Source organism: Macaca nemestrina, chromosome 7 (assembly GCF_043159975.1).
Source record: "Macaca nemestrina isolate mMacNem1 chromosome 7, mMacNem.hap1, whole genome shotgun sequence".
Taxonomy (NCBI): Eukaryota; Metazoa; Chordata; class Mammalia; order Primates; family Cercopithecidae; genus Macaca; species Macaca nemestrina.
The window spans coordinates 172,811,116-172,838,798 of NC_092131.1; the positions used below are offsets into that span (position 1 = coordinate 172,811,116).

Genomic DNA, 27,683 nt, shown 5'->3' on the forward strand with positions numbered 1-27,683 from the left:
GGTGTGACTCAGCTCACCGCAACTTCTGCCTCCTGGGTTCAAGCGATTCTCCTGCCTCAGCCTCCCAACTAGCTGGGATTACAGTCCTGCACCACCACGCCTGGCTAATTTTGTATTTTTAGTAGGGATGGGGTTTCTCCATGTTGGTCAGGCTGGTCTCGAACTCCCAACCTCAGGTGATCAGCCCGCCTTGGCCTCCCAAAGTGCTGAGATTACAGGCATGAGCCACCACACCCAGGGTTTTTTTTTTGTTTGTTTGTTTTTGTTTTTGTTTTTGACAGTCTGGCTTGGTCGCCCCGGCTGGAGTGCAGTGGCGCGATCTTGGTTCACTGCATCCTCTGCCTCCCAGGTTCAAACGATTCTCCTGCCTCAACCTCCTGAGTAGCTAGGATTACAGGTGCGCACCTAATTGCCTATCAGTGAAGCACCTAATAAGACTTGGTGAAGCAATAAGCAGTGTATTCCAAATGCGCTTGTTACAGAGGTAAGTCTTGAGTACACTGGAAGGACGAATGAACTCTATGAGTGCTCAGGACAGGCTTCATCGGGAGATACAATTGGAGCTGATACTTGATGGACACTTAGGATTTCTGGGCAGAAAAATGGAGTGAAAGGTATTGGTAGAGAAAATGTGTGTGAAACACAAAGATTCAGAATGGTGCTCAGAGAATATATATAGCAATAATATATATGTATGTATATTTATAAAATAATAATTATTATAGAGACTGGACAGGTGAATGCATCCTTTCCAAGACTTCCTTCCTCCTAGGGGGAGCCATGGGATGCAGAGAGCAGCAAGGCCCGGGAGCCAGGACCTCAGGGCCCAGCAGAGGCCAGACATGGGCAGAAATCCCTGCTGCCGCAGCTGTGGGCAGGTGGGCAGGTCAAGGGACCTGCGGGCTTTGGTACTTGGTACGCGTGGGTTCAAGTGTGGGGTCAAACTCCAGCTCCAGCAACCTCCCTCCTATCAGCTTTTCACTGCAAGCTGGGGCAGTAGCTTCTTGCGAGGATAAAATGATGAAGTATCCAGCACCAAGCGGGTACCCAGTATATTGTGGCTTCCTCCTCACCGCCCTAAGGGATGAGGATCGAAGACCCTGCCCTGTCCCTGAGGCCTTTCGGGCTAGTGTGGGGCTGATGTGACCCTTTTAACAAATCATTCTGCTAAGGGCGGAGGGAAGCAAGCCTCCCTCTGGAGCTGCTGAGGAAGGCAAGGCCCCTGGGGAGGGCCATCCTGGTTCAGGTGCATTCCCAGGGCCCAGAGAGCGCTCGCCGCTTACGCTCACCTTGAAGGAAGTGTCAGGATTCAGTGAGGGAAGAAGCAGAACCACGTGAGAACAGGCTAAGGGATTTGCTGTGGAATTAGACCTTACAGGATTGTGGAGGGGCTGGGAACTGGAGGTGTGGGGAGGCAGCTGGAGCATCAGCGAGCGAGCAGGTCACCAATCAGTCACTCTGAGAAGCTGAAACATGCCCAGCCACCTAAGAGACCTGGAGAGGTCTCTGGGCCACTGTGCCTTGTGGATCCCCCATCTGTGGGTCTGTGATGAAGTGACTGGTGCTGGACTTGGGGCTACAGCAGGTCACAGTGCAGGGCGGCCTGCCCTGCTTGCTTTCGGCCGCTTGCTTCGTATTATTGTTTTTTCCTTTTTCCATGAACCCGAAGGCCACGGTACACTGACCGCTGAGACTCAACCTTCACTGGCTACATTATAGATAACATTCATAGATCACCATGGCCATGGTGCTTCCATTGTCTTTCAGGACCTTGGGCCAACTCCTGTCCAATTCAAACCGGTTGAGACCACTGACCCTTTAACTGGACCCATGCACGTGCCTGAGAAAAGGTCCATTTTGACATCAGAGGGTCCAAAACTCCACCTTCAGAGCCCAACACTCCACCTTCAGATCATGCTAATGCCACCATTTTCTGTACTTATGTCCTATGAAATGCCAAGAAGCCTGATGACACTTTTTTTTTTTTTTTTTTTTTTTTGCGACAAGGTCTTGCTCTGTGGCCCAGACTGGAGTGCAGTGGCGTGATCTCAGCTCACTGCAACCTTTGCCGCCTGAGTTCAAGCACTTCTCCCACCTCAGCCTCCCGAGTAGCTGGGATTACAGGTGCAACCACCATGCCCAGCTAATTTTTGTATTTTTTTTTTTTTTCTGAGACAGAGTCTCGCTCTGCCACCCAGGCTGGAATGCAGTGGTGCGATCTCAGCTCACTGCAAGCTCCGTCTCGTGGGTTCGCACCATTCTCCTGCCTCAGCCTCCTGAGAAGCGGGGACTATAGGTGCCCACCACCATGTCTGGCTAATTTTTTGTTTGTTTTTTTTTTTTTAGTAGAGATGGGGTTTCGCTGTTTTAGCCAGGTTGGTCTCAATCTCCTAACCTCGTGATCCACCTGCCTCGGCCTCCCAAAGTGCTGGGATTACAGGCATGAGCCATCGTGTCCAGACTAATTTTTGTATTTTTAATAGAGACGGGGTTTCACCATGTTGGCCAAGCTGGTCTCACACTCCTGACCTCAGGTGATCTGCCCGCCTTTGCCTCCCAAAGTGTTGGGATTACAGGCATGAGCCACCAAGTTTGGCCAGCTGCCTGATAACACTTGCACAAAATGAACCTGTTACTTCATTTTTCCCCATTGCCAATCACCTCCCCCCACATCTTAGACCATCACACTTCCCTAACCTAGAAACAGCCCTCAGCCTTATCTCCAGGGAGATAAGGATTTGAGCGCTGTTCTCCCACCTCCTCACTTGGCGGTCTTGTGAATCTATCTTTTTTCTTTGCAAAACCCGTGTCACAGTGATAGATTTGCTGTGTACAGGCAAAATGGACCTTGACCTGGCCAGTGACGCTGGACAGCCACGGCCGCCTCCAGACAGCAACTGCTGTCTCTTTCCTTCTGCCTTCCAAGTCACACATAAACACCCCTTTTGGCCAACTCTTCCTCTGGGAGGCTTCTCCTCAAGGGGCATCAGCACTGACGGGGAACCCAGAGACAGGCAGCTCAGGATGGGGATGAAAAGCCAGGAATGCGGAGGCCGACTTCAGCTTGGCCCTGCTCCCTTGGTTAGAGAGGCTGGAGCCCAGGGCATCAGCCACAGGTCTTGGGACAAACCCTTGGCCCAGGAAAACAGAGCTGGATGAATCCTTGAACACCACGAGATCCACCGTCTCACTCCCCAGACGAGAAAGTCAGGCTCTGACTCCTGCTGTGGATTGCCGCAGGTCCCGGGCCGCTAACTCCCTTCTCTCTGGCCAGCACCACTGCAGCCTGGGCCTCAGCTGGTGGAGAGAACTGGGCTCACCCACCGCCAAGGGAACTGCAAAAAGGGCACACGGCAGTCCTGGGCAGAGCCCCTGGCCAGGACGTCAGCCAGTTGCACAGCAGGGAGGGCACCTGCCCATCTCCACAGTCATCCTCCTCCTGGGCACCCTTACCAAAAGGCACTCCTCGAAACAAAATAAGGCCAGGCGCCGTGGCTCATGCCTGTAATCCCAGCACTTTGGGAGGCCAAGGCGGGCAGATCACGAGGACAGGAGATCAAGTGATTCCACTTTTCTTCTCTAGGAAGTCTGGACATTCAGATCTAGTTGGTCTTTTATCATAGAACTTCTAGTGTGCCCGAGTCTTACATTGTGAAGATCCTTTTCTACAATATTACATGTAAGAGGATATAAATGGTACTGGATGAGATCAGGCTGGATGAGAACTGATACTTGTAAACATACTTTTTAGACGAAATCTCTGATTGCCATTCACTTTCTATTTGAACTCGTAAAAATAAAACACATTGGCTGGAGGGTGGAAGTAGGAAGGAGATTTATGTCTTTTAATCGCATGTCACTGTTTCATATCGAGATAGAACATATAGTATCCCTGGCTTTGGACCTACAGAAGGAAACACATTTTTCTACCTGCTGTATGCCAGCGGTTCCTGAACACCTGGAGGGCTTATTGCAGCACGGATTGCTGGTCCCCACTCCAGAGTTTCTGATTCATGAGGTCTAGGGTGGGCCTGAGAATTTACATCTATAAGACATTCCCAGGTGCTCCTGGTTCAGACTCTATTTTTGAGAACCACTCTTATCTACTAACTGTAAATTGTAGAACTTTAGAAAAAAGCTTACTTTGGTCTGGGATAAGCAGCACACAGGTAATGGAGCAAATCATGAACAAGTCAATCCTTGATCCCAGGTAGCAAGCACTACACAGTGACAGAACACAACTCTTGGTTTTCATGATTGCAAGTCATAGCCAAGTATCGAGTGAGAAATGCAGTTTCATTTTCAGGGCTTACAGAGGCCAGGTGATTCTAGAAAAATAGGATTTAGTGATTAAAGTCATGAGATTGGGAGTTATTTTTGTCCTTTTTCTCTCCTGCATCACTTAACATTTAGCCTTACTTTAGAGGGTCCTGTATTTGTTTTAAACTTGTAAAGAACTTTGAGTGCTTATTAAATGGAAAGTTTTCCACGTGTCTGTGTGTGTGTGTGTGTGTGTGTGTGTATGTATTTAGAAACAGAGTCTTGTTCTGTAGCCCAGGCTGAAGTGTAGTTGCATGATTTTGGCTCACTGCAACCTCTGCCTCCCAGGTTCAAGGGATTCTTCTGCCTCAGCCTCCCAAGTAGCTGGGATTACAGACACCTGCCACCATGCCCAGCTAGTTTTGTATTTTGAATAGAGACAGGGTTTCATCATGTTAGCCAAGCTGGTCTTGAACTCCTGAACTCAGGTGACCCACCAACCCCAGCATCCCAAAGTGCTGGGATTACAGGCGTGAGCCACCACACCTGGCTCACAAGCTGTATGTTTTTAAAGATATTAGACATGTTTCTTGTTTTCTTTTTTGTTGTTTTGTTTTGTATTTTTAGAAAACCAAAAAACCCTTAAGAATAATGTAGGAGAATAAGGAAAGTTTTTCCAAAAAAGAGAAATCATTGTGATTATTTATCTTAGTGGAATGTTGGATAATCTAGTCTGCTTTATCAATCATCAAGCACACTATAAAATTTCCATTTTAATAGGATTTGTACCTCAATTGAGGTAATACAGTTTTAAAGTTTTTAAAGTGAAAGCCAGCCCCGCCCCTCTCCTGGAGTGGGCGGGGACAGAGGTTACATGGCGGGTTTCCTTGTGACATCACAGGTTCTTCATGACAGGCTGCTGTCTGGCCACGCCTCCTTTCCCTTGCATCTTTCTCATTGACCAATAGGTTTGAAGCATTAAGGCCACGCCCCTATTCTGCATTCTAGTGTGGCCCTGGTTACGCCTCCTCTGGCTCAGTCACACAGCTACCTGGTAGGTGACTGGAGGTGTATAGTTGTCCTCGCCTGGATTGTGCTGATGTGGCCCCAACCCCACCGCCCTACCCATCCCATGATGTCCGAAGAAACCCGACCGATCAAATTGGCCAAGGCCAAGGAAAAGGTAAAACGCACCAGGTTGTGGCACCACAACCCAGCCCCAGGCGCCCTCTGACAGTCAAGCTGCTGCCAGAGTCTCTGCTACTGCTGAGACACACCAGGCTGGGAACCCCCCAGTGCCTCTGGGCTCCCCACACCAAAATCTTGTGATCCAGCCCAACCCCCTCGTGAGTCCTGCCCCTGCCCTCACCAGCCACCCCAGGGTGACTTTGAGCTCGTGACTCCCAGGGCTTCCCACGCCACACTCTGCCCTTACCTCCTGCTACCCCAAACCCGACCTCCTTGGGCTCTTTGGGCTCACGTCTCCAAGGACCTTGGTGCCCTAGAACCTGCCCTCACCAGTTGCCCCATGGTCACTTTGGACAGGTGACTCCCGGGGCTCCCTGCTCCATACTCGGGCCTCACCTCCCGCCACCCAAAGCCTGACCTCCCTGGGCTCTTTGGGCTTCCATCTCCAAGGACCTGGGTCCCAACCCTGTGACCCCCTCCCCAATCTCTGGGAGCTTGGTCATTGCACTCATGTGTCCCCCCCACCACTCCACTGAGGAGTGGAATGTAGTGATGTCGCAGTCCCTCTAGGAACTGTCATTACTGCCACGAGACCGGTCTTTGGTCTTAGGACCCAGACCCCTAAGTGTTCTTGCCCATTTCTGGTTCCTCTGGTTGTAGCACAGGTTTCCAGCTGGAAGGGGATTGGGGACTGTGGGACCTAGGAGAGAGAGGTTTCAGGCTGCCTTACTTCCTTAACACAGACGTTGACAGTGTGAAAAGCCTACACCTCCCCCATGAGCTCAACACATTGACGGTGTTCTGGGTGGCAATGGGAGAACGGGTTTAGTTTGATTTTCTCCCAGGCTTCTACTCTCCAGAGAGACTCGAACATTGTTTCTGAGTTCTCCACCTCAGATTTGAATTCTCCATTGTTCTGGGACCAGAGTGCCCCTCAGTCAGTGGTTGCTGGAGTGAGATCTGCCTATCTTCTGTGGAACAGATCTTGGGAAACTGAACTTGACAGCTTGAATCTTCCTCATCTCATCTCCACCTGGGGTACTTTGAGTGCCACAGGATAAATATGGGGCATCTTTCTGAAGCATCAGTTTCCTTTGAGTCTACTGAGAGACAAAACATTAATGTACTTAGGGGTGACAGTCACATAAATTTATAAGAATATACAAGACTTCTCTCTGAAACGAGGGTTGGGTTGTCCTCTTTCTGTTAAATTCCCAGATTTCACAGAAAGGCTGCCTTCTGCCATGAAGATACATTAATATACATTTTGAGAAGTACTGGTGCACTTCTTCACACTAACAGACGTGTGAGGGTGTATGACTCTAAACCACACAGTGTACAGTTCCTGCCTACCTGATATTTGCTTTTCTGCCTTTGCCTCTGATTTTGGTCCCTGGCAGCTGCTGACTTGTGGCAAAATCCCAGAGCTCAGAGTCAGAAGACTTGAGTTTCAGTTCCATTAGTGCCTTCTGTTCAGCCATGGTATCAATCCCTCTCAGTCACTAAGTGATTGTGACAACACTTCCTACAGTTGTTGGTGGCATTAAATCAGATGGTGCATAAGAGTATTTTGTAGAAACTGTAAAGCAGGATGTGACTATAGGAGCTTGTAGTTCTCATGAATATCACTGCTCTTCCTTTCCACAGTTGAGAGACTACCATCCCCAGGCCAACCCTAGTGTTGGTACAGGAGCAAGCGACACCAAAAAGAAGAACATAAATAATGGTGCTAACTCTGAGACAACCACTTCTGGAGGTTGCCACTCACCTGAGGATGTGAGTCTTGGCTGGCCAGGCTCCTGGGGACAGAGGGCCCAAGGGGTGGTGGAGGGTAATTGTTAAGATTGTGGAAGAACTCCCAGGCACTGCTTAAGAATTCTGGGTTTGAATCCTCTCCATCTGCTGGGGATATGATAGAGGGCAAATTCCTTGAGCTCTTTGGGCCTCTCTTCTCACATCTGTAAAATAGGAGTGGTTTGGTTTTACCTACATTGGTGAAGTTTTAATGAGATTTATCATTGTTGTTTTTATGTTAATCCCTAGTCCACGGCCTACTGTAAAGTTTCCTTCTCGGCTTGCGTTTCCTTAGGTAGAGTTAGAGAGTATCAGAGGTGTCTGTTAGTTCTGAGAGTCCGAGAATTAAAGGCCCACTAGAATGGAAACCTCGGGACCGAGGGTTCCTGTCTGCCTTTTCCGTCCTATTCTCTCGCTGTTAAGAACCGTCTCTGGCCCGTATGTGCTCAGTCAATGTTTGTTGAATGAATGCACCTTTCTAAATCACAGGCTGGCAGAAGGGTGGGCTTTTCTCACACTCCATCTCTGAAGGTTTCTGTGACTGTCTTTTCAAGAGAATCTAGTTTCATACTTTGAGTTCTGTGGCTGTGGGCAGAAACCAACAAAGACCCAAGTCCTTTTTCTTTGGGAGTTGAGGAGAGTTTACCAGTTCGTGTTCCCATTGGGTCTGAGAACTGTACCTTTAAAATCCATCCCTGGCCCCTGCCTACCGCTTCCTGGCCTGGGGAATAGACTCGAAGGGGCCACCCTCAGTCACCTTCCTTTGATTCTCCCCACAGAAACAACAGAACCGAGCCCAGCTGGAAGAAGTGATGTGATTTCTTTGTTTGATCATGACATGACTGCTGGGTTTTAGAAGCACTCAGCAGTAGAGGCCCCAGTCTCATCTTGCCCACTCCCAGCCTGGGGAAGAAGGCACACCCCCCAGATCCCACCCCGTCCCCACAGGGTTCCTGATAACCTGGTCCCATGGGTGGGCCTGTCCTGGGGCACTGGTGCCGTTCTGGGGGCATGTCTCTTGCTGTGCCATCTCTGCTTCCCCCTAGTAAGAGCTCTGTCTTCCTCTTTCTATAGGAAAAGAAGGCAAGCCACCAACATCAGGATGCCCTAAGGAGGGAGCTAGAGGTGAGTGGAGGGTGTGAAGTTCCCTCCTGTCCTCTGGAGAAGGTTTCTTTGCTTCTCTTTCAGCACTTGCTTTTTTTTTTCCCCAAAGGCCCAGGTTCATACCATACGAATCCTTACATGTGAGAAAACTGAGCTTCAGACGGCACTCTATTACAGCGAGCATGCTGTCCAGCAGTTGCAAGGTGGGAATCTGGTACCCCATCATCCTTCAACCTGGCACTTTGACAGGCCTTTATGGGGAGTCCTTTGGGCCGCATCTGAATGTCTCTCATTCCAGGAGAGTGCAGGCATCTGGTCGGCCGCCTGCATGATTCATGGAATTTTGCAAGAGATTTAGAGTGGGATCTCTCTCCTGTCGCTACACAGAAGAAGAAGGCTGACAGGGTGAGTCCAACCCCCTGCCCCATCCCCTGGGAGCCTGGCTTCACAGATGGAGGAGTGAGCCTAAAAGTCCCTTCTGCAGGATGGAGTGTCCTGCCCAGAAGACTGCATGGCCATTTCTTGCTGCTTTTGTGTGGGGTGGTTAGAGGCTGACAGGGGCTGAGTCGGCTGCTGTGGGTGAGTTGGGGGGCGCCGTGGGGAGTGAGCACCGGACATAGAGCTCACAGGCCAAGTGCCCGCCCTGCCCATATTTGACTGTGGCCTTGGCCAAGTCCCAAGTGGCGGTTAGGATACTGGTACCATAAAGGTACAGAAGAGTAGCTTGAGTATGTTATTATTTGTGTTGAGAGAGGGAGCCTCTGTGTGTGTGTGTGTGTGTGTGTGTGTGTGTGTGTGTGTGTGTGTGTGTGTATTATGGGAATATACAATAAACATGTTTGTAAGGATCATAAACATCTCAGGAGAGAGGAACAGTGTTGGGGGGAGATATTTCCCTTCTGTACTTTCTGAGTTTTGGACGATTCGAATGTATCATCCTTTCAAAATGTCAACAAATGATTAATTTCCTCCTTCTTATCTTTGCCCCTACCCCCAGGGAAAGAATGGGCTTAGAGAATCAGATATACCTGGGTGTTGAAATCCCAGCTCTACGTGATCTTAGTCAAGCACTTAACCCTTAATACCCCGTGTTTTTCATCTATACGATAGAGGTAATAAAGGTAACTGTCTCCTTTGGAGGTTGTGAGGATGAAATGGGACTGTTAGCGCAGTGCCTGGTGAAGCACTCAGTAAAGGTTCCAACAGTGGTAGTAGTAACAGTAAGAACATTAGCAATACCATCTGATGTCTCTGGGCCCCTGCTAGCCAGCCATGAATTCAGTCTCTTTCCCTGTCCCTTCCACCTTTACTGAGTTCTTTGAAAAACAAATGAGGGCCTGGTGCTCTGGCTCATGCCTGTAATGCCAGCACTTTGGGATGCCGAGGCTGGCGGATCACCTGAGGTTGCGAGTTCAAGACTAGACTGACGGACATGGAGAAACCCCATCTCTACTAAAAATACAAAGTTAGCCGGGTGTGGTGGCACATGCCTATAATCCCAGCTAATCGGGAGGCTGAGGCAGGAGAATTGCTTGAACCCGGGAGGCGGAGGTTGTGGTGAGCTGAGATTGCGCCATTGCACTCCAGTCAGGGCAACAAGAGTCAAACTCTGCCTGAAGAAAAAGAAAAAGTAAGAAAGAAAGAAACAAAACAAAACAAAAAAGAAAACCAAAGGAGACCCTGGGCTTGGAAGTGCCTTGAGAGCATGTGAGGTGTGACTGGGAGTGGGGAGTGGTGTGTGGAGTGGTCACGGTGGCTGTTGTTCCTGGTCGGCCAGCCGCTCCTCTGCCTGCTCTATCCTGACTTCACCTTTCTCTATTTGCAGTACATCGAGGAGTTAACAAAGGAGAGGGACGCCCTGAGTCTGGAACTGTACAGGAACACGTAGGATGGGGGATGGTGGGATGGGAAGTCTGGGGGCTCTTAGCGTGGGGGGTGTGCTGGGAGGTGGGGGTACAGGTGAGCATGGTGAGAGGCTCATACAGGTTTTCATGTATGCACAGGGAAGCTCTAGTGCCGGCTGTGCCACTGACTCATAGGGTAGCCTCAGGCAACTCATGTCTTCTCTCTGGCCTGCCACCTGGGGCTTTTAATTCCTGGGGTCCCATCCAATGCCACGGTTCTGTGGTTGTGGGGTGAAAGTAGAGGGTTGATCACCAAAGCAGTCCTTTCTGTTCTTCGTTCATTCCTTTATCTACCGCCTCTGGTTATAGCACAACCGATGATGAGCTGAAGGAGAAAAATGCCAAACTACAAGAAAAACTTCGACTTGTAGAATCTGAGAAGTCTGAGATCCAGCTCAATGTAAAGGAGCTAGAAAGCAAGCTGGAGAAAGCCAAGCTCCTGCTGCCACAGGCAAGCAGCTACAGCCCCGTGGGTTGTGGGATCCCCGTCCGGCTGGGACCATGGTCTAGGATTATGTAGGCTATGGGGAGGCTCCAGTCAAGAGCTGGAAAATTTGGGCCCTTGTTCTGGTCCCACCATAGAATCCTCTAGAGTGTGCTAAAAATCTACAAAGTGGGGCCCTGCCTGGGGAATCAGAATCTCAGAGTTAGGGCTTAAAAATATATATTTTAAAGGATCATGCGTGAAAACCATTGTTTTATAGATTACATTTATATGACTATCCCATGAGTCTGTTTCCTTCTGAGGTTCAAACCAACTTTCACTGTTCCAGCAGCAGCTGCAGGAGGAGGCTGACCACCTGGGTAAGGAGCTGCAGAGTGTGTCCGCGAAGCTCCAAGCCCAGGTGGAAGAGAACGAGTTGTGGAACCGCTTGTACCAGCAACAGGAAGAGAAGATGTGGAGGCAGGAAGAGAAGATACAGGAGCAGGAACAGAAGATACGGGAGCAGGAGGAGAAGATACGGGAGCAGGAGGAGAAGAGGCAAGAGCAGGAGGAGAAGATACAGGAGCAGGAGAAGGAGATGTGGAAGCAGGAGGAGAAGATAAAGGAGCAGGAGGAGAAGATACGGGAGCAGGAAGAGAAGAGGCGGGAGCAGGAGGAGAAGATGTGGAGGCAGAAGGAGAAGATACAGGAGCAGGAGGAGAAGATACATGAGCAGGAGGAGAAGATACGGGAGCAGGAGAAGAAGAGGCAGGAGCAGGAGAAGAAGATGTGGAGGCAGGAGAAGATGCATGAGCAGGAGGAGAAGATGCATGAGCAGGAGGAGAAGATACGGGAGCAGGAGAAGAGGAGGCAGGAGCAGGAAGAGAAGATTTGGAGGCAAGAGGAGAAGATACGGGAGCAGGAGGAGAAGATGCATGATCAGGAGGAGAAGATAAGGGAGCAGGAGAAGAAGATGCACAAGCAGGAGGAGAAGATACCAGAGCAGAAGAAGAAGAGGCAAGAGCAGGAGGAGAAGATACCAGAACAGAAGAAGAAGAGGCAAGAGCAGGAGGAGAAGATGTGGAGGCAGGAGAAGAAGATACGGGAGCAGGAGGAGAAGATGCATGAGCAGGAGGAGAAGATACAGGAGCAGAAGGAGAAGATGCACAATCAGGAGGAGAAGATACAGGAGCAGGAGGAGAAGATACATGAGCAGGAAGAGATGATAAAGGAGCAGGAGGAGAAGATGCACAAGCAGGAGGAGAAAATACGGGAGCAGGAGAAGAAGAGGCAGGAGCAGGAAGAGAAGATGTGGAGGCAGGAGGAGAAGATACGGGAGCAGGAGGAGAAGATGCACGAGCAGGAGGAGAAGATACAGGAGCAGAAGAAGAAGATACAAGAGCAGGAGAAGAAGAGGCAGGAGCAGGAGGAGAAGATTTGGAGGCAGGAGGAGAAGATGCATGAGCAGGAGGAGAAGACACAGGAGAAGGAGGAGAAGAGGCGGGAGCAGGAAGAGAAGATGTGGGAGCAGGCGGAGAAGATTTGGAGGCAGGAGGAGAAGATGCGTGAGCAGGAGGAGAAAATACAGGAGCAGGAACAGAAGATACAGGAGCAGGAGGAGAAGATACGGGAGCAGATGTGGAGGCAGGAGGAGAAGATACAGGAGCAGGAGGAGAAGATACAGGAGCAGAAGGAGAATATGCACAATCAGGAGGAGAAGATACGGGAGCAGGAGAATAAGATGCACAAGCAGGAGAATATATGGGAGCAGGAGAAGAAGAGGCAGGAGCAGGAGGAGAAGATGCGGAGGCAGGAGAAGCAGCTACGGGAGCAGGAGGAGAAGATATGGAGGCAGGAGGAGAAGATACGGGAGCAGAAGGAGATAATACAGGAGCAGGATGAGATGATGCGGGAGCAGGAGGAGAAGATGTGTGAGCAGGAGGAGAAGCTGGGGAAGAAGGAGGATATGCTGCGGGAGCAGGAGGAGAAGATGTGTGAGCAGGAGGAGATTCTGGGGGAGAAGGAGGATATGCTGCGGGAGCAGGAAGAAAAGCTGTGGGAGCAGGAGAAGAAGATGTGGGAGCAGGAGGAAAAGATGTGGAGGCAAGAGAAGAAGCTAGGGGAGCAGGAGGAGAAGATGTGGAGGCAGGAGGAGATGATGCGGGAGCAGGAGAAGAAGATGTGGGAGCAGGAGGAGATGATATGGGAGAAGGAGCAAAAGATACGTGAGCAGGAGGAGAAGATGCGGAGGCAGGAGGAGAAGATGTGGGAGAAGGAGGAGAAGATGCGGAGGCAGGAGGAGAAGATGCGGGAGCAGGAAACGAGGCTGTGGCAGCAGGAGGAGAAGATGCAGAAGCAGGAGGTGAGGCTGCAGGAGCTGGAGGAGAGGCTGGTGGAGCTGGGGCGGAAGGCAGAGCTCTGGGGGAGCAGGCGGAGGTGGTTGCAAACCCTGGAGATCATACAGAACGCCCTCACCACAACTTAGCAGATGGTGGTTGGCTCCCTCTGCTTTTCCACCAGTCTGTGGCGTACAGCTTCAATGGTGGGAAGAAGGGTGTGAGATTTGAGGCTGGGGAGGGAGGCATGGGCCTCTAGGCAAGGGAGGCAGTCACTTAGACCTGGAGGAAGGGGCCAGGTACCAGGGGCCTGGGCAGATAACAGAGCCCCACTGTGCCCTTGCCACCCTGTTTATGGGCCCAGAATCTGGAAGCCAGCCACTGCCTACCCTGACGCCCATCCTGCAGGTGGAGCTGAAGAGCCAAGAGGCTCAGAGTCTGCAGCAGCAGCGAGACCATTCCCTGGGTCCCCTGCAGCAGTACGTGGCTGCCTATCAGCAGCTGGCCTCTGAGAAGGAGGCTCTGCCCAGCTGCAGCAGCAGGAAGCTCAGGGCAAAGCGGTGGCCGAGGTGGCCCCCCAATAGTTGCAGGAGACCCAGTTGAGGGAGTTGATGAGGGTGAGGCCCCGAGGGGGATGACCTGGCAGCCTCTGTGCCTTCTCACTCTCTTTTCTGGCCCCTTAGGAGCACCTGGAAGCTGCCATCTACCGAGCACATGACAAGAAGGCAAAAACAATAAACATGTAAAACCCGGCAGCAAGGCCTGGAGAAGAGTCAGCTGCCATGTGACTGTTTAGAATATAGTCTGAGCCCAAACCTGAAAAAAAAAAAAAAAAAGAAAAGAAAAATTACTTATTTTAAATTGTGGCAAAATATTGGTCAGGCACAGTGGTTCATGCCTGTAATCCAGCAATTTGGGAGACTGAGGTGAATGGACCACCTGAGGTCAGGAGTTCCAGATCAGCCTGGCCAATACAAAAATTAGCCGGGCATGGTGGCGCATGCCTGTAATCCCAGCTACTTGGGAGGCTGAGGCAGGAGAATCGCTCGAACCTGGGAGGCAGAGGTTGCAGTGAGCTGACATCATGCCACTGCACTCAAGCCCGGGTGACAGAGCGAGACTCTGTCTCAAAAAAAAAAAAAAAAAAAAAAAACTTTCTTCCTTATCTTCCTTACATGTATGTTTCTATTGATTTTTTTCTTGTATGTTTCTACTGGTTTTTTTCTTGTTCTTTCTCATTTAGTCTTGTCTCGTCTTATGGCATTGCTAGTAAACTTTTATCTGCCTCCAGAGAGTACTGACTTTGACTTTATGGCACACAATTGGAGTAAGCACAGATCAACTTCATGTAGTTTGGGACTAAGCTGGTTCAAAGCAGGCTTTAGTTTTTGTGACGGCTGGTCTATTTTTTATTCATTTGGACTCCTAGGGGTGACCCTTCCAGGGTTCCCACCAAGGTCCCATCTCCTTACTGGGACCCAAATTCTCATGAGGTCATTTCAGCCCCGTGAGTGCCAAACATCCAGCCAGGCTCTCCAGCCTCTTGACCACCACTTCAGACTCAGTTTCTTAACCTCTTAGCCCTCTACTGTTCACCAATCACCAAATGTCGGAAAAGCACTACAGACTGTCAGGGTCACCTCCTAGGCCTGGTCACTCAAGTCCTGACTGAGGTCTCCAATTACCTTCAAACAGTTGTTTTTGGTGGTGGGGGCACATTTTTGTCCAGTTTCTCTAACTGCTTTTGTGGGGCGGCTAATCTATAACAAGCTACTCTGCCTTTAGTGAAAGTTGAGAACCTTCATCTGTCTGTTTTTTTTTTCTTTTGAGATGGAGTCTCGCTCTGTTGCCGAGGCTCCAGTACAGTGGCGTGATCTCTGCTCACTGTAACCTCCGCCTACTGGGTTCAAGCAATTCTCCTGCCTCAGCCTCCCGAGCAGCTGGGACTACAGGCCTGTGCCCCCATGCCTGGCTAATTTTTGTATTTTTAATAGAGACAGGATTCAACCATGTTTTCCAGGCTGCTCTCGAGCTCCTGACTCAGGTGATCTACCCGCCTCGGCCTCCCAAAGTGCTGGGATTACAGGCGTGAGCCACTGCGTCTGGCCCATCTCTCTTTTAAAAAATGTTTTTAATTTGAGGTACAATTTATCTTCAGTGAAATGCACAGATCTACTATATATTTTGATGAATTTCAACAAATGCATTACCCATGTATCCCACCTCCTTTGAAGATATAGAACATTCCTATCATCCAGAAAGTTCTCCTGTGCTTTAACCCTGTCCGGCACTCCCCCAGCAGCTGATGAACCTGCTGACGACATTGGTACAGGATTCTGGCCTTCCCAAAAGAGCTGCTTTGAGAAGCCTGCTTGCCTTACTCAGCACTAAGTCCCTGCCTGCTCTCTCAAGATTTCCATCTTTAAACTGGTTGTACCTATAACCCTCCCTGGTCAAGTCAGTAGATAAACAAACGATGAAAAAAAACACCCCTTCCTGGCCCAGCAGCCACAGCCTAATCTTTCCTGTATCCCCAACTATCAGAAATGTCACTCCCTCGCTGGTTCACCCTCACTAGGGTGGCAGCTGCACAGGCGCAGCTGGGCTGACCCGTTAAGCAAGAAGCCAATAGCTGGACAGTGACACTCAGACCCCAGCCTGGGAGAGCCTGGCTGAAAGCCCCCTTCTTTCTGGTCCGACTGTGGAGGGGCGGAGCATCCACAACTCTACTGCCCTCCGCATCCTTCAGCTGTGCTTTCTCCTGGGAGACGGAGCTGTTCATTCATTTGAGGGCTGTAGGTTTGACAGGCTGGGTGTGTGGGGGCCACCGTGCTAGAGAGAGAGGCTGGTGTGTCAGAAGGCAGCCACCTGGCCAGAGGAGGGTCAACCCCCTTGGTGACCTCCTTCCCCTGGCTGGACACAGCACCCTGCACTCTCCACATGTGACTGCTCCCCTCAGAGCGGCTTCCACGGGAGGGGTTCTAACCCTGTGGGTGGGGACACTGTGTTAGTTTACAGTGGGCCATGGCTCCCTCTGACATCTCCAACTCAGAGGCAGTGGAGAGAAGATGAGAAATTCCCTGCACCTCCTCCCTCAGCACCCACCTCTGCACACATCCACATATGGAGACCCTGATGGTGGTCCCTGGGAGTGCCGCCACCTGCGTCTCCTTTCCATGCCTGCAGCAGCCATGCCCACTCTCCAGACCCTCACCCACCTGGCTCAGTAGAGGCTGCACTGCCCTGGGTCCTGCCCCTACACCTGGGCCTCTGTACCCATCAGTTCCCCCAGTCTGGTTCTTATTTCCTCCAAGTATGGAGCCGGTAAGGTCACCTGCTGAGCAAGCTGGGGGAGAGAGTAGGGTGGGGCTGGGAGGATGAGGAGAAGAAGCTTATAGTCATGCCGGAGACTCAGTGGACCAGAGTCTATGCAGGCCCATTGGCTGCCTAGCCAGTGGTGATCCCACTCCCAACCTCGTTTCTTCTTTACCAAAACCATGACCGCATTAAATATTGGAAACCTATAAACCCCATAGACCCTCCTCCAGCCTCCCCGCCATGTATTGGTGAGTCTAAGTCAACTCTAGTCATTTCATTCCTCTGGACACTGATTGCCTGGGGCTTGGGCATGAGCTGCCTCTTCACCTGAGCCTGAGCCACACGTGTCCTCTGCACCTACCAACTGATGCACTGGGTCAGGGAGAGCTCCGTCTCGATGGAGATGAGCTGTGAGGAGCTGGTGGCCGAGCGGATCAGGTTGTTGTAACGGGTTTTGTTCAGAGGGTCATCCATCAGCTTCTGCTCGGCATGGGCCATTCGGCAGTCCCCTGGGTAAACACACAGACATGCTGGACCCTTGAGCAGCTGTCCCCCACTGCAGCTGACAGCTACAAAGTGGGAGCCGAGAGGGCCAGGGAGCACAGGCACCTCGAGGGCCGGCTCAAGCAGTGAAGGCGCTGGCGGGCCTGGCGCTCCCTGGGAACCTCAAATGACATTCATGACAGAGCTCAGTTACCTCCTCCCATGCCACACCTCTTCCTCCTCCTCCTCCCTCGATCAATGAATAGCATCCCATGCTCCACACATCTGAGACAAAACTGGGTGTCTCTTCCAGACTCCTTCCTTGGTTCATTCAAGTGGCCACCAAGTCCTGTCTGTCCTCCCATCTCCACGGCTACAGCCATGTCCCTGCCTCCCCCACCCTGTCCACCTTCTGTTCTCTCCACCCGCACTCTGTCCCCGCCATCCATGTGCCATACAGTGGCAGACTGGTTTTTCTACAGCACACTGGACTAGCGCCCTTCCCTGCCCACAGCTCTCAGAGCTGGAGGTGGAGTTGAAACTCATGGTTTGACATTCAGAGCTCTTTCCCCCTCGGCACTGGCTTATCCAGAGTGCTCACAGTGCGGGGCAGGAGCCCCTGACTGAAATGTGGGTGTGGTGCACAACTGGGTCATAGGCTTTCCCTAAGAAGAGACAGGACTGAGATGGGGAGCTTTTGTGGGTTCAGAGTTAGACCCACAGAGTGCAAGGTTTCTCCGAGACACCAAATGGAGGGTCCAGCTGGCAGCTGGCTCCTGGTCTGGAGCTTCAAGGAGAGGTGTCAGCTCTGAGCCACATTCAATAGCCAGCTGAAATGCAGCCTCCTGCAGGGAGTCCCTGGAGCTTCCACAGCCTCAGATCTGCCCCTCTGCATACCCCAGAGCCCTTGCCAAGTGGCGTTTGGTTCTTCATGTCATCTCTATCCCATGTCTGGGAGTAAAGGTGAGGTGCAGGGACTTGAGCTTGTGTACTCTGATGTCTTAAGGGAGAATGTGTCAAGTAGAGTGGAGGTGGCTTGGAAAGAGGGAGACTCAGAGGAGAGTGAAGGACACTGACCAGGTGAGCCTGGGAGCAGGAAAAGAGATGAGCGTGAGCAGAGGAAACTGCTGGGGCAGGGTCGGATGGGAGGATCAGGGAATGAGTGGGGCTAGAGAGGTGGGGGTGGGGATGCTGGCGCCAGGTTCCTGGCTTGCCAGGCTCAGGAGTCGGTTACATCCTCCCACAAGGGCCAGCTCACCTGGTCGCCCCAAAGCCCTCCCTCTGTGGGTGGGACCAGAGGGACCAGAACATGGATTACCCAATTGAGCAGGACAGAGGTGGACTCAGGTGGTGCTGGGCTGGACTCCTGGCTGTGGGGAGCAGCCACCACCCCGCCTACTGCATCCACTTTTCAACTCGCTGCCTATCTGAACAGATGCAATATTGGGCACCTTGTGAAACGTGCTCCTGGTGCACCTGCTACCTGCTGCCCCTCCTGCAGAGTGCCCGGGCTCTCCAGAGGGGATTGCTGTGGAGGCTTGGCCTAGATTCTGAGTCCTGCCTCCCATACCCGGAGCTGCTACCCCAGAGGCCAGCTGCTTGAGTATGGAAGCTGGAAGCCTGTCTGTAGCCCCAGGCTACAGTGGGGTCCATCCCACAGCCCTTCTTTAGTGCATCTATTTGGACTGACTGCTCATTTCATAGAGAGGGCTGTGTCTTGCCCCAGCTCATCTGGCATGTCTAAGGCAGTTGTGGGGACAGAATCTGCAGCTCCCAGGCCCCAGCCCTGCAACAGTAGGAGAGGCTGGACCCTGTATCTCTGCAGTCCCACCGGACTGGTGTGAGCAGGCTCCTGAGTCCAGGGCTGCTCTGCAGGCTGTGGGGCTCATGCACCAGCTCTGAGCCCACCTGATGTGCTCAGGTTGCTCACCTTTGGGCCTGTCCTGCCTCTCTGGCATTCGGTTGACCCTGAGGTCCTCTCCCTCATCTTGACCACCAGCTACGGGCTCTGACTTAGAGGTTCCCAGAACCTTAGACCATTTGGCCCGCCCCCTCCCCCATTTCTCAGCTGAGGAAACTGAGACCAGAGAGGGAAAGCAACTTTCTCAAGGACCCCCAACAAGTCAGAGACAGAACCAGGTCTAGGAACCTCTTCTCAACAGAGATTCTCCCTGTCCCCTGGCCTTTTTTAGTGCCTCATTAACTTCCCTGTAAGGAGACTGCCCCGCCGAGGCTGGAAATGGTGCTGTCCAGGGCGGTGTGTGCCCGTGACTGTGCCTGTGTTTGTACTTGTGAGTGGGTATGGGGGTGGGGATGAGGGGTGGGAATAAACAGCAGGGATGCTGGGGCTGGAATGCACTCTGCCTCACCCCAAAAAGGGGCACAGGAGAGCCCAGCCAAGCACAGTACATGCTCCCACTTTCCAATATGCGGAATGCCTGTGAGGCCGGCTGGGCCCAGAAGACAAGGAACAGGCCTTTCCCCACAGATGACAGGGGGGCCCAGGATGGGCGGAAGCTTCTGCTGCAGCTTTGGGGGTCACATCCCAGCCCACGGGCTGACAGTTAAGCAGAGAAGTCGCCTCTAGGGGTCAGTCATGATCTAGTGATTCTGATGAGGAGGGGCCCCCAACCAGCCTCTCTCCAGGGTCTTGTCTGGAAAAACTGCTCCATGGCAGAAATGGGCTGCTAATTTGAGAGGAAACCATAGCTGAAATTCTAAACTGTGTGAGTGTGTGTCTAGTTTGAAAAAGGATATCCGACTTCAACATTTATATTGAAAAAATGGAAAGCTATTCCCCTTGTTTTGGAATACAAACTACAGAAAGCAACAGTTAACAGAATCTTATTGGAGACGTGAGATTCTACATCTGGAAAGGCACAGTGACTTTCAACTGGGGTGTGTGTCCTTCACTGAGCAAGGGATGGTGAGATTTATGTTTAGTAAAAGGCAGCTATGAATTTACCTTTTATAAAGAACTTGCCACATACTATTAGTGCATTTTCAATCATGTCAGAATCACACGGATTGTGTAAATGCAAGTTCCCAGGCTTCATTCCTGGAGATTCCAGTCCTGTGAGCCTAGGATGGGGCCCAGAAATCTCTATGGGGTGGTGCAGGCTGCCCCAGGAACACACCTAAGAAACACTGCAACTGCCCCCCACACACATTCAAGTCCCCAAATACGTAGGCAGGCATCTCATCTCTATAGAACAGATAGGGAAACTGAGGTCTAGAGTGGAGAAAGAAATGGCACAGGGTCAGCCAGCAAGTAGTAGCAGAGCCACGACACACCCACTGCCTGCGGACACCATCTCTGATGACAGCTCCACCTCCCTTCAGGAGCCTTGCCTACCCCCACCCCTACCTCCTGCTGCCCCTATGGTGGGTCTCTGTCCAAGGAAGATATAGCCCTGGTCCTCTAGGCTGACTGGGGTTCAGAGGAAATGCTTGGCGCAGAACGTAGGAGGTAGAAGGGTTCTTGGAATTCAGGTGGGGAAACTGAGGCCCAAAGAAGGGAGTCCTCAGATTTGAACTGTGTCTGGAGAAGGTCTGATTCTCCTTCCTGAGTAGTAGGTTTGGCTTCAGTAGCCTGACCCTCAGTCAAGCTGGCTGTCCAGGCGCGCCACACCTTGGGGTGGGTGACCAGAGGCGGCGGTGCCATAAAACACGTTTCCTGGGAGATCCACCCCCAAAGCTCAAAACATTCCAGGCCTGGTGATTTGGGCACGCCCCCTTCCCTCTCAGCCCGGTTTCCCCATCTCTACAATAGCTGTGTTGGAGGAGACTTCTCTCTGAGACTGAGCTGCAGATGTTCTCCCGGGTGCCTACACCACCCAGGTTGCTGGCTCCTCTGTGCCCACTCTTCAAGACAGTCAGCTCTTAGGTGAGGAAGGTGCCTTGGCCCTATCAGGAGTAGGAGCTGGTGTCCCTGAGCCTCCCAGACCAGTGGGGATGACCCAGGCTGCCTGCAAAGCTGCTGCCCAGCCCACAGACACTGCCTGGGAGGGTGGCCCCGGCCCTCACAGCAGCTCTGAGAAGAGGCAGCCCTCACTTCAAAACTCGCAGAGCCACCCATGCCTTCCCTCAGCGCGAAGAGGCTTTTAGGAAAATGAAACATCTCAAGTTCAAACCCATGGGGTTGCTGAAAGACGAGACAGTACGGGGTGAGCTGGTGCGAGGGAGCGCGGCTCTGTGCAGACTTTGCAGGGAGGGCACTTAGGAAAAGGGACTGGAGTCTCGGAGGCTGATCAGCTCAGGGTTAAAGGGAGGGGATGGAGCTGGAGTGAGCTGGCCTCATCCTCCACCTTGGGCCTTCCAGCCTGGGCTCAGGTGATTCAAGGGAGCAAACACCTCCTTTTCCTGACCAGGGAGTTCTCGCCACGTTTTGGAATCAGTACCATTCCCTTGGGGGCTGGGAGGCAGCCCCCACCTCCAGACCTGGCTGGAACTGCTGCCTCAATTCTAGATCCAAAAGAACCTCTGGCAGCTTCTCCATCTCCCTCCCAGTCCAGCCTCACCTCCTCCCCCATGAGGGCCCCAACAGCAAATCTGACAACTGGAGGAACAAGGCAGGAAGGGCAGGGTCTGAGGGAGTGACCACCTCGGAAGGCAGCTCGGCCACCTTCTCTCCAGGACTCTCAGGCTTGCTTTCATATCGCTCCCTCGACATCCTTTTGCTATAATCTGGTGTGTTGACATATGGTCTTTAAAAGAAACAACACTGTTGATGTGGAGCCAACTTCCCCTTTGGGATGGTTTTGAGAAGTTAGGGTTCAGGGCATCCTCTCTTTGGCAGACTGCAGCAGTAGTAGGGGAGATATATAAAGTAAATAAAGGCCGGGCGTGGTGGTCACGCCTGTATTCCCAGTACTTTGGGAGGCCGAGGTAGGAGGATCACTTGAGTCCAGGAGTTCGAGACCAGCCTGGCCAATATTGCGACACTCCGTCTCTACCAAAAATATAAAAATTAGCTGGGCATAGTGGTGCACACCTGTAATCCCAGTTACTCGGGAGGCTGAGGCAGGAGGCGGAGTTTGCAGGGAGCTGAGATCGGGCCACTGCACTCCAGCCTTGGCGAGCCAGACTCCATCTCAAAAAAAAAAAAAAAAAAGAAAAAAGGAAAAGACATTTGTAACAGACAGATTTAAAATACGAAGCATGAAAATAATTAAAATACCTCAATGCAGACGTGATGCATTCCTCCAGCCTCATTTTTCTGCAGAAAACCTGCAACTGGACTGTCACTTCCCAACGAATGAAGCAGTTCCATCTTGGCATTTCCCAGGTTGACAGAAACAATGATTCATATTTACTGGTAACAGTTAAAGGAAGCAGCATATTCAGAATCACATGTTATTCTCTGCATTTCACAGGGGGTCAGTTTGAATGTGACAATGAAACAACACATACTTCTCAAAGCAGGCAATTTTCTCTACCCGTACCCAATTTTTGTCTTATATTTTGTAATAAGTTCACTAAAGGTATAACCATACAGTTCTCTTTTAATGTGTATTTTACTTGAATGATTATCACCTAAGGAAAATATCTACATGTTGGGGAAAAACAAGCAAAGATCAAGAGGGTATTTAAATTACAAGCATTTCCTCTGAGACCAGACTTTTAAGACTGTTGTATAATTTTGAAGGATTGGAGGCAGAACTGCCTGTAAATGTGAAGAAACCTCCATTCACTCAGTAACTGAAGAAGGCTGCAAGGCCTTTTTCTCATGTATAACGCTGCTTTCCGATTTCCCAAAACACAGGAATTTACGAGCCAGATTCCTCTTGGAAGGAAGATTATACACATGTATGAGGTTTAAACATAATCCTGTAAAAATATATCATTTAATAAAAGATATCAAATAGCAAAATGAATACATATTTAAACAAGTTGTTAGATCTTAATGAAAAACACTTTAAACAGTATCTAGTATTACAGAGCATCAGCTAACTAAAAAAATGCTCCTTATCTGAAATTTTTGATAACAAGAAAATTAAGGTGACACTATTTCTTCTTATTCAAGATCATAAATTTGACGCATCATAATTCAGTAGAGGGCAACATTTAGCCTAATATGGTCTTCTGCTACGCCACAGTCTGTATCATTGAAATATCCAAAGACTCTCATTCCCAATAGATGAATATGTATACCCCAGTTCTGTGGACTCATTGTTACCATGTAATCCAAGTGGATTACAACCCGGTACACAAATACAGAAATGTACAACTGAAACTAAATTGTAAAAAAAGAATACCTAATGCTTTCTAGATGTAATGTGCTCTGATATTTTCTATTTTATTTCAGTTTTTAAAAAATACTGGTACTACTCACTAAGCACCTAACTTGCAGATTTGTTGTGAAGATTAGACAGTTGGTGTAAAAAAATAAATACTCTGCCAGACAGTAGGTGCACAATAAATTCAGGCCATTCTTTCTGTTAATGACATACAAAATGCTAATAACCAGCTGAGTATGGTGGCTCATGCCTGTAACCTAGCACTCTGGGAGGCTGAGGTGGGCAGATCACTTGAGGTCAGGAGTTCGAGACCAGCCTGGCCAATATGGTGAAACCCCATCTCTACTAAAAATACAAAAATTACCTGGGCATGGTCACACATGCCTGTAGTCCCAGCTACGCAGGAGGCTGAGGCAACAGAATTATCTGAACCCAGAAGGCAGGTTGCAGTGAGCCGAGATCACACCACTGCACTCCAGCCTGAGTGACAAAGCAAGACTCTGTCTCAAAAAACCAAACCAAAATGAAAGCTGCTAACAACAACAAAATCATTGACCAAGCTACTCTTCCCTTCTTTGTATTTCTACTGTGTGTGCAATTTGCAATGAAAGTTCAATATAGAATCTGTTTGTATTTTAAAAAAGTGTATTTCTTGCAATCTAATAAATGAAAAAAAGAAAAGAACTGTAGATAGGGTCAGTGAACTTCAGCGTAATATGCACACTAAGTAGTTTTGGTAGCTGGGTGCTGCGGTGGCTCACACCTGTAATCCTAGCACTTTGGAAGGTTGAGGTGGAAGAATCCCTTGAGACCAGGAGTTCAAGATCAGCCTGGGCAACAAAGCGACACTGTCTCTACAAAAAAAAAAAAAAAAATTAGCCAGGCATGGTGGCACACACCTGTGGTCCCAGCTACTTGGGAGGCTGAGGTGAGAAGATCAGTTAAGCCCGGGAGGTGGAGGTTGTACTGAGCTGTGATCATGGCACTGCACTCTAGTCTGGACGACAGTGAGACCTTGTTTCAAAACAAACAAACAAAAAGAAGCAGTTTCATCTGCGAAACTTAAAAATATGCAAACATTGAGTTCAGATGTTTCTGAATTCTTCTTGACGCTGTCACTTCTGTAAAAGACAGGTCAGCTGGAGGTTCCTGGACAGGCATCCTAGCATCAAATACAGAACATATAGAAATGTCAGAGGAACAAATTACAAGATGTCCAAGTGAACGTGAACTTGTCTATCCCATGCTTTAGTGATATTCATAACCTCTGGCCCTGAAACAGAAGTTCAGGCAATTCACATTACCGGAAACCTCATTGTAGTCGATTTTTCTCCATAACTTCCTTATCATTTGGCTCTAAGTGTGAGGAGAAAACCGTTTACTAGAATGACTGCTTCTTTTTCTTTCAAGAGAAAACAAAATCTCTTTCATATGTTAGAAAGATAACGGTGACTTCACATATTGTACAAATCAAGACTTTGAGGCTATATAGGTTTATCTTATCTCAAGAGATGTGAACTGTTTTGAGAAAGAAAATATCACTTTTTATTGTCTTTAGTTGGTTCCTAAAGCATAATTCTAGGAACAGGACAGAAAAAAATACAGTGATCTCAGTGAGAATTCAAAAATTCTGCTTCTTTAAAATGAAGGGTTGGGTGTGGTGGCTCATGTCTATAATCTCAACACTTTGGGAGGTCAAGACAGGAGGACTGCTTGAACCCAAGGGTTCAGGACCAGCCTGGGCAACATAGTGAGATCCCATCTCTACAAAAAATAAGGCAAATTATCCAGGCATGGTGGCACGTGCCTGTAGTCCCAGCTGCTCAGAAGGCTGGGGTGGCAGGATAGCTTGAGCCTGGGAAGTCCAGGTGCACTGAGTCATGATGGCACCACTGCCTGGACAACAGAGTGAGACCTGTCTCAAAAATACAAAAACAGTTAGGCATGGTGGCTGGCACCTGTAATCTCAGCACTTTGGGAGGCCAAGGCAGGAGGATTGCTTGAGCCCAGGAGTTTGAGGCCAGCCTGTGTGACAGTGAGACTGTGTCTCAAAAAAATCCCACTAAAATTAAAAAGTCAAAAATATAAAAAAGAGATAAGGGTATAAAAATGGCCAACAAGCATCCAAGATACTCAACAACATTAGTCATTAGGTATATTAGTCCGTTCTCTCATTGCTATAAAGAATTACCTGAGACAGGGTAACTTATAGAGAAAAGAGGTTTAATGGTCTGATGTTTCACAGGCTGTACAGGAAGCATGGCTTGGGAGGCCTCAGGAAACTCACAACCATGGTGGAAGGCAAAGAGGAGTCAATGCCTTACATGGCTGGAGTAGTAGGAAGAGAGTGAAGTGAGAGGGATCACACTTTTAAACAACCAGACCTTATGAGAACTCACTATCAGGAGAATAGCAAGGGGGAAATTGCCCCCATGATCCAATCACCTCCCACCAGGTGCCTCCTCCAATACTGGGAATTACAATTCCACATGAGATTTGGGCAGGGACACAAATCCAAACCATATCTTTAGGGAAAAGCAAATGAAAACTACAGTGAGATACTAATTCACACATAGCAAGATGGCTATAATCAAGAAAACATAAAGTAGCAAGTGTTGATGAAAATATGGAGACACTGGAACTCTTGTGCGTTGCTGGTGAGGGTGTAAAATGACACAACCGCCCAGAGCAGTTCGGCAGTTCCTCAAAAAGTTAAACAGTTCTCCTAAGACCCAGCAATTCCATTCCTACATACCCCTGAATAATTAAGAATAAGAACTCAAACAAGAACTCGTAGGCTAATGTTCATAGCACCAGGAGTTCTGAAAGCCAAACAGTGAAATATCACTCACTTCTATACAACGGAATGTTATCTGGATATGAAGTACCGTCACATGCTACAACATGAACATCAAAAACATTATGTTAAATGATAGAACCACACATAAAAGGTCATATATGATTCCATTTACACAAAATATCTAGAATAGGTAAATCTATAGAGACAGAAAACAGAATAGTGGTTGCCAAGGGCTAGAGGGAGGAGGGAACGGGGAGTAATTACTTAATACGTACGGGGTTTCCTTTTGGGGTGATGAAAATGTTTTTTTCTTTTTGAGACAAGGTCTCGCTCTGTGGCCCAGGCTGGAGTGCAGTGGCATGATCATGGCTCACTGCAACCTTGATCTCCCAGGTTCAGGTGATCCTGTCACCTTAGCCTCCTGAGTAGCTGGAACTACATGCATGCGCCACCACGCCTGGCTAATTTTTGAATTTTTTTGGAGACAGAGTTTTGCCATGTTGCCCAGGCTGGTCTTGCCTTGAACTCCTGGCCTCAAGTGATCCTCCCACCTTTGCCTCCCAACGTGCTGGGACTACAGGAGTGAGCCACCGCACTCAGCCAGTGAAAATGTTTTGAAATAGATAAAGGTGATGGTCACATGAACTCAGTGAATGTGATCATTGCTGTTAAATTGCACTTTTTTTTTTCTTTTTTTGAGACGGAGTCTCATTCTGTTGCCTAGGGTGGAGTGCAGTGGCACGATCTCTGCTCACTGCAAGCTCCGCCTCCCGGGTTCACGCCATTCTCCTGCCTCAGCCTCCCGAGTAGCTGGAACTACAGGCACCCGCCACCACGCCCGGCTAATTTTTTTTTTCTTTTTTTTTTTTTGTAATTTTTTAGTAGAGACGGGGTTTCACCGTATTAGCCAGGCCTGACCTCATGATTTGCCCGCCTCGGCCTCCCAAAGCGCTGGGATTACAAGCCTTGAGCCACCGTGCCCGGCCGAATTTTTTTTTTTTTTTTTTTTTTTTTTGAAACAGGACTTGCTCTCCTTTCTTGTTTCTCCCCAGCCTCTTTATGGGTGCGCGATAAAATAACACTTACCTACCAGCTTCCATTTACTTCCGTCCCTGCCCTGTCAGACCCGGTGGGCAAGATCCCCCGCCTCCGCGGCCCACAAACTGGAAGGTGCAGCGCCCAGGGCGCACAGCTCCCGGGTGACAGTGGGGCTCATGCACAAGAAGGCCATCCCCGCGCTAAGCTGAGGCGTTTCTGGAAGGTACCCTCTGCCTAGGTGCCGGCAGTGGCCGCGGAATGCGCCCGGGGGGACAGAGCGCATCATCAAGGTGGTTTGGCCACGGTGAGGCCTCCCCCTGGCCTCCGTTCCCACATGCCCTGACCCACGGCGACCTTCGCTGGCGCCCGGTTTTCACCTAAGGCGTTAGCAGCAGCAGCTTTCAGCGCGTGCGCGCGCTCGGCTGTGTCCCCACCAGCGCTGAGCCAGCCAGGTGAGCGGTGGAGGGCGGGGCGACCCGGCAGGGGGCGTGGGGAAGGCCGCTGATTAACTACTGCATGTAACAGCTTCTTTACCTAAATTAGAAATTAAAGCCAGGACGCGCCACCCCCTCTGGGTCCCTGAAAAGTACAAAACTAAGTTGGGAGACAGTTCAAAGGCGCTTGCCTTGACCAGTGGCAGTTTTTGTTTCCCGCCCCCCGCACAGGCTACAGCGCTCGCGCTGCCATTGGCTCCGGCGGGGGGTGAGGCCGGAAGCTGTGCGCGGCGGAACTTTGGGCTCAGAGCTCCAAGTTGCGCTGGGCGCGTCCTTGCGGTGCGGTTTCCTGGGGCTCTCT

At 50.2% G+C, this 27,683-nt stretch overlaps 1 protein-coding gene, 1 long non-coding RNA gene and 1 pseudogene across 2 annotated transcripts; 1 reads left to right on the forward strand and 2 right to left on the reverse strand.

Moving 5' to 3' along the window:
- Positions 1–4,987: 4,987 nt before the first annotated feature.
- Positions 4,988–27,665, reverse strand: LOC105468329 (uncharacterized). The gene is made up of 5 exons (XR_011606267.1): positions 26,937–27,665; positions 21,991–22,125; positions 16,690–16,837; positions 6,802–7,406; positions 4,988–6,551 (listed from the first exon to the last, which is right to left on the reverse strand). It is a non-coding gene; the product is annotated as an uncharacterized lncRNA (long non-coding RNA).
- On the forward strand, positions 5,311–14,173 carry LOC139355503 (golgin subfamily A member 6-like protein 26). Its single transcript, XM_071067281.1, has 9 exons — positions 5,311–5,443; positions 7,096–7,224; positions 8,317–8,367; positions 8,456–8,549; positions 8,645–8,751; positions 10,172–10,230; positions 10,560–10,701; positions 11,027–13,036; positions 13,694–14,173. The coding sequence occupies exons 1-9, from the start codon at positions 5,360–5,362 to the stop codon at positions 13,754–13,756; spliced, it is 2,739 nt and encodes a 912-aa protein (XP_070923382.1). The 5' UTR covers positions 5,311–5,359; the 3' UTR covers positions 13,757–14,173.
- LOC105468335 (uncharacterized) lies at positions 17,472–21,483 on the reverse strand (annotated as a pseudogene).
- Positions 27,666–27,683: the final 18 nt, after the last annotated feature.

Excerpts from the sequence above, each read along its gene's own strand:
- LOC139355503 (XM_071067281.1), top strand. The coding sequence starts at position 5,360 with ATGTGGCCCCAACCCCACCGCCCTACCCATCCCATGATGTCCGAAGAA. Across the intron at positions 5,444-7,095 it reads TGGCCAAGGCCAAGGAAAAG|TTGAGAGACTACCATCCCCA; the intron begins GTAAAACGCACC and ends TCCTTTCCACAG. Across the intron at positions 10,702-11,026 it reads CCAAGCTCCTGCTGCCACAG|CAGCTGCAGGAGGAGGCTGA; the intron begins GCAAGCAGCTAC and ends CTGTTCCAGCAG.